This window comes from Zonotrichia leucophrys, unplaced genomic scaffold, assembly GCF_028769735.1.
Source record: "Zonotrichia leucophrys gambelii isolate GWCS_2022_RI unplaced genomic scaffold, RI_Zleu_2.0 Scaffold_892_20083, whole genome shotgun sequence".
Taxonomy (NCBI): Eukaryota; Metazoa; Chordata; class Aves; order Passeriformes; family Passerellidae; genus Zonotrichia; species Zonotrichia leucophrys.
In genome coordinates, this window is record NW_026993097.1 from 1 (window position 1) to 5373 (window position 5373).

General features: G+C 52.4%; 1 protein-coding gene across 1 annotated transcript; it reads left to right on the forward strand.

Annotated features, from left to right (window-relative positions):
- Positions 1–2031: 2031 nt before the first annotated feature.
- Positions 2032–3522, forward strand: LOC135442040 (zinc finger protein OZF-like). The gene is made up of 2 exons (XM_064701589.1): positions 2032–2077; positions 2264–3522. The coding sequence occupies exons 1-2, from the start codon at positions 2032–2034 to the stop codon at positions 3520–3522; spliced, it is 1305 nt and encodes a 434-aa protein (XP_064557659.1).
- Positions 3523–5373: the final 1851 nt, after the last annotated feature.

A 5373-nucleotide genomic window follows, 5' to 3' on the forward strand; every position in this document is an offset into this window, starting at 1 on the left:
CCCCCAGCCCCGAGCACCCTCAGCGGTGAGAGGGACACAGAGCCCCTGGTCCCCAGCCCTGCACAGGCATTGCCTGAGGCCAGAGGGATGGAGACCCCCCGAGCATCCCCCAGGGTGAGGGGACAGAGACCCCCAAGCATCCCCTGGGCTGAGAGGGACAGAGACTGCCCCGAGCATCCCCTGGGCTGAGAGGGACAGAGACTGCCCCGAGCACCCCCTGGCACAGAGGTGAGTGGGAGGGAAACCCCCCAGGCATTCCCTGGGTCTTTATGGAGAATAATGGAGACCCCCTGGGGAATGGCCTGGGGTGACAGGGACAGGGACAATCGCAACAAATTCCTCCTGAGCGTCCTCCAGGGTGCGAGGCACAGAGACCCCTTGAGCATCCCCAGGGCACTGGACAAAATAAACTAGGCAGAAATCAAACTTAATCCTACATAAAATACTTTGATGAATATTTGATTTTCCCGAGAGTCACATGTGATGGAAATGCAAACAAATCCCAAACAGGAATTAACTGACAATAGAAGAAATTCTGTGGCAATTCCACGTTTCATTGGTTCCTGCACAGCTCCAGCTCAGCTGCTGGCAGGTTCCAATAAAAGAAAAGCGGAAATGAGGCCCAATACAGATTATTAAAAGGAAGGGGAAACTCTGTGTAGCTGTCACAAAGGTGACAGGGATGTAGAGAATAATGATTCTCACATTTGGCAAAGAACGCAAGCCTGTGAATTCCAGAGTTATTTGGGAATTTAGGTACTTGAGCTGGGCTTTTTGTGGGATTTATAGCAGCCTTGTGTTCCTCACCATGGGGTGAATGAACCTTGTCAGTCTCGCTGGTATCATTTCCTCCCTTTCCTCCAGTGATTTTAACAAACTTTTCAAGGAAGGACAACAAAATATTTTCTTTTTCACTGGCCACCTACAACAGCCAATTTCCTCATCAGTTCTCCCATAAGTTGTTCAGAGGAAGCTGTGTCCAAGTTTCCAAGAGTTCCTCCAGAGAGAACCACAACCTCCTCCTTGGAGGGAACCATCCTGTTGTCAAAGGCACTTGGGGTCAGACAACAGTGCCCTGAACCCACTATGGCAAAATAATGTCGCAATCTGGTTAAGAAAATTGTTGGAGAGATTCCTCTGCCCCAATTAAGATGCTAAAAAGACCAAATCCAAGGTGGATTTTATTGAACAGTAAATGTGAGGTAGAGAGAGATGGAAAGAAAGAGAAAAGGGGGGAGAGTAAGGGAGTGAGAGGGACAGAGACCTCCCCTGGAGCAGGGCAAGTGTGACATTGTCCCCTGTGTGTGTGCCCTTCCCAGGGTGGGGGTTTTACAGCTGAGCCAGTTTGGGTAAGGGGGGTGGTGTTCACCCCCTGAGCAGGGATTACCCCACTGTTTCAGGCTGCCATGCAAGATGTAACCAAATGCAGGTTTTCAATCCCCATCTTCATCAACTGCTATAAAAAGGCAGGGCAGTGTTCTTTATCTCTTCCATGACTCAGCCCTGATAACGCCCTCCAGGGGAGATATCTTCTGTGAATGGGCCATTGAGTGTCACTGCAGGACTGATAAAATTCCATCATCCCATTGTGGGATGCTCCGCCCAGGGGGAGGAACCAAGCATTCCTACCTGGATATAAGCTGAGCCTTGCTACAACCAGGAGCAGCTTGCCTACTGGATTCCCAGAGGACAAGATCTCCATAACCACCACTGGACCTTCAGAGGAAGACCAGACCCTTCTACAGCATCACTTCTTGGACAGAATCACGTTCATCACTCCAACAGGACTGCAGCCACCATTTAATGGGACTGCTGCCACCACCCTGACCAAGAGGGTGTCAGGTTATATCCTGACTCTGTGAGTTTAAGGCAGTGTTTCTGTATCATTGCCTTGATCCTAATTTTGTTTTTGAATTGGAATTCTGACTTAGACTCTCCCCCTCTTTTGCCTTCAATCCGGTGCAAAATTTAGTGTGCTCATTTCTTGTTTTCCTCCCAAAACAGAATTTCCCGTTCCTAAAACTTAGCCAGATGGAGGGAGAGACTGCGAGGAAGATGCCCCAGGACACCCAGGCAGGTGAGGAGGATGTCAGTGCCCCTTTCCCCCTCTCTTCTGCTCCGTCTCCCAGCCCAGCACAGCCCCCGGCTGCAGGACAACCCTGCTGCCAACACCATCCTACCGGGGATTCACTGGGGGGATCTCCTTCCCCTTCCCTGTGGCACGGAGGCAAATCCCATCCTCTCCTTGTCTTTCCTCCCCCAGACAAGAAGCTGAGGATGGAGACCAAGAAGGACAAATTCCCCCAACAGAACCTTGTGGAAGAGGCCGTTTTGAGCAGTGCCATGGTGCAGAATTCCAACTGGGAGGAAATGCCTCAGAGATCCCACAGGAAGAGGGGCTCCAAATCCAGCCCAGGGTGCTCTCAGGAGGAAAGACCCACCCTGAGCCATGAAGGTGGACAGAGCTTCAGCCAAAGCTCAGAGCTGGTGGTCCATGAGCAGCTTCATGATCAGAAGAAGCCCTACAAGTGCTCAGAGTGTGAGAAGAGCTTCAGGCAGAGCAGCACCCTGATGTGCCACCAGATGATCCACACCGGGGAATGGCCCTATGAGTGTGGGGAGTGTGGGAAGGGCTTCAGCTGCAGCTCCGCCCTCATCACCCACCAACGCATCCATACTGGGGAGAAGCCCTACAAGTGTGCCCAGTGTCAGAAGAGGTTTCAGACCAGCTCCACTCTCCTCCAGCATGAGCAGATTCACACGGATGAGAGGCCCTTCCGCTGCCCTGAGTGTGGAAAAGGCTTCAAGCGCAACTACACCCTCGTCAGCCACCGGCCCATCCACACTGGGGAGAGGCCCTACAAGTGTCCTGAGTGTCAGAAGAGGTTTCACACCAGCTCTGATCTTCTCCTGCATGAACGGATTCACACGGATGAGAGACCCTTCCTCTGCCCTAGCTGCGGGAAGGGCTTCAAGCGCAACTCCCACCTCATCAGGCACAAGCGGACCCACACTGGGGAGAGGCCCTACGAGTGTGGGGAATGTGGGATGAGCTTTAGCCACAACTCTAACCTGATCTCCCACCAGAAGACCCACACCAGTAAACGGCCCTATGAATGTGGGGAATGTGGGAAGAGCTTCAGGCAGAAGTCTCTCTTGAGCTGCCACCAGAGGATCCACACTGGGGAAAGGCCATACAAGTGTGGGGAATGTGGGATGACCTTTAGTAGGAGGCCACAACTGATCATCCACCAAATGACCCACACTGGGGAGAAGCCCTACAAGTGCCCTGAGTGTCAGAAGAAGTTTCACACCAGTTCTCATCTCGTCCAGCACCAGCGGATTCACACGGATGAGAGGCCCTTCTGCTGCCCTGACTGCGGGAAGGGCTTCAAGCACAACTCCACCCTGATCACCCACTGGCGCATCCACACTGGGGAGAGGCCCTACAAGTGTCCCCAGTGTGGGAAGAGCTTCACCAGCAGCTCTCACTTGACCAGACACCAACGGAGTCACCAGTAAAAGAAATCCTGCACATGCCCCAACTGCAGGAAGAGTTCATGCACTGCTCCAGCTTTATCCCCCATGGGACAAGCCACGTTGGGAAGAGCCCTGGGAACCCATTTTCCCTGTGATCCATCTGGGAAGACAGCTGTCCCTTTTCCTGCCCCTGCCAATGATATGATGTGGGATGGAAGAATATGAGGGTCTGGCCATGGCTCTGTCATTACATTTATTCCCACCTCAGGTCATTGCCAGGGGCAGGAAAGGGACTCTCTCTCTCCCTGAAGAGAAGGGTGAAATTTCCAGGCAGGGAAAATTGTGGCCAGGCAGACCCAGTGAATTGTGTTTAGTTTTCCCTGTAAATAGTTTTTCTTATCCATTCTGTTATCAATATAATTTCTGTTCCATTTGTTCCTTATCTTGTTGCTGTTCCCAATAAATTGTTCTTATCCCAGCCCGGGATCTTTGCCTTTTGTGCTTTCCATGGGAGGTGGGAGGGCAGCGAGGGCAGTGTGGTTTTAGCGGGGGCAGAAAATTGGGGAATCCCATTCCTGAACCCCGGCCCGTGGAAACCAAGCATCCCAGCTGGTGCCAGCCCTGGTGGCCATGGCATCAGCCTTGGGAGCGGGTCCCTGGCTGGGGCTGTGGGAACCTCTTCCCTCTGTTGCCCAGGGACAGGAGTGGGCACAAGCTGGACCTTGGAGATCTGTTGGAGATTTTTTCGGAAATGGCTTAGAAGGCAGCTGTGAGGAGCAAATTCTCACAGCCTGTTTCTCTAAACAGTAGAAGTTCTCAGGTTGTTTTTAATTACAAGTGAAAGTGACAAACATGAAGGCCTTAAGAACCTTGCATACCAGAGTTCTCAGGCAGTTTTCTCATACCGAGTAAATATTCTATCTTTAGTTGTTTTGGGAAAGTAAAAGTAAGTTTTGAGAACACAAATCTTGGTATTGGAAACAAAAGGAGGGGTTGGTGTGTTATCTCTGACCTATTGTGAGCTCGGGTTTTGCAATATGCATGAACTTAATTAACACGGTTATAAAAAGTGACTGATTGAGTCAATAAACGGAGTCGATGCTGAATCAACAAAGATGGGTCTTCTCCCTCCACTTCAATAGAGATCATCAAGTCCAACCTGGGCCCTTACACTGCCTCTTTCCCCCTCAGCTTCCTCTTCACCAGGATAAACAACCTCAGCTTTCCTCAGCTGCTCCTCACATCTCTTGTGTTCCAGACACACTCCAGCCCCTCCATGTCCTTCCTAAATTGGGGGGCCCAGAACTGGACACACCACTCGAGGTGCTGCCTAAGCAGTGCTGAGCACAGGGGAAGAATCCCTGCCCTGCTCCTGCTGGCCACACCATTCCTCATCCAGGCCGGGAGCCATTGGCCTTCTTGCCCACCTGGGCACACTGCTGCCTCATGTCCAGCCTGCTGTCCATCAGTCCCTGCAGGTCCCTTTCTGCCTGGCTGCTGTCCAGCCACTCTGCAGCCTGTAGCACTGCAGGGGCTGTTGTGGCCAAAGTGCAGGACCCGGCACTGGAATTTGTTAAACCTCACCTTGTTGGATTTGGGCCCTGGATCCAGCCTGCCCAGGGCCCTCTGCAGAGCCCTCCTACCCTCCAGCAGATCCACACTCACACCCAGCTTGGTGTCATCTGCAAATTTGCTGATGCTGGACACAATCCCCTCATGCAGATCATCAGTGCAGACATTGAAATCCACACTGGCTGACTCTGACCCCTCGGCCATCCCGTGGGTGCCCTGGGATGGCACTCAAGGTGATCTGTTCCATAACCTTGCTGGGCACCCAGGTCAGGCTGACAGGCCTGGAGTTCCCCAGCTCCTCCTTCCAGCCCTTCTTGGGGA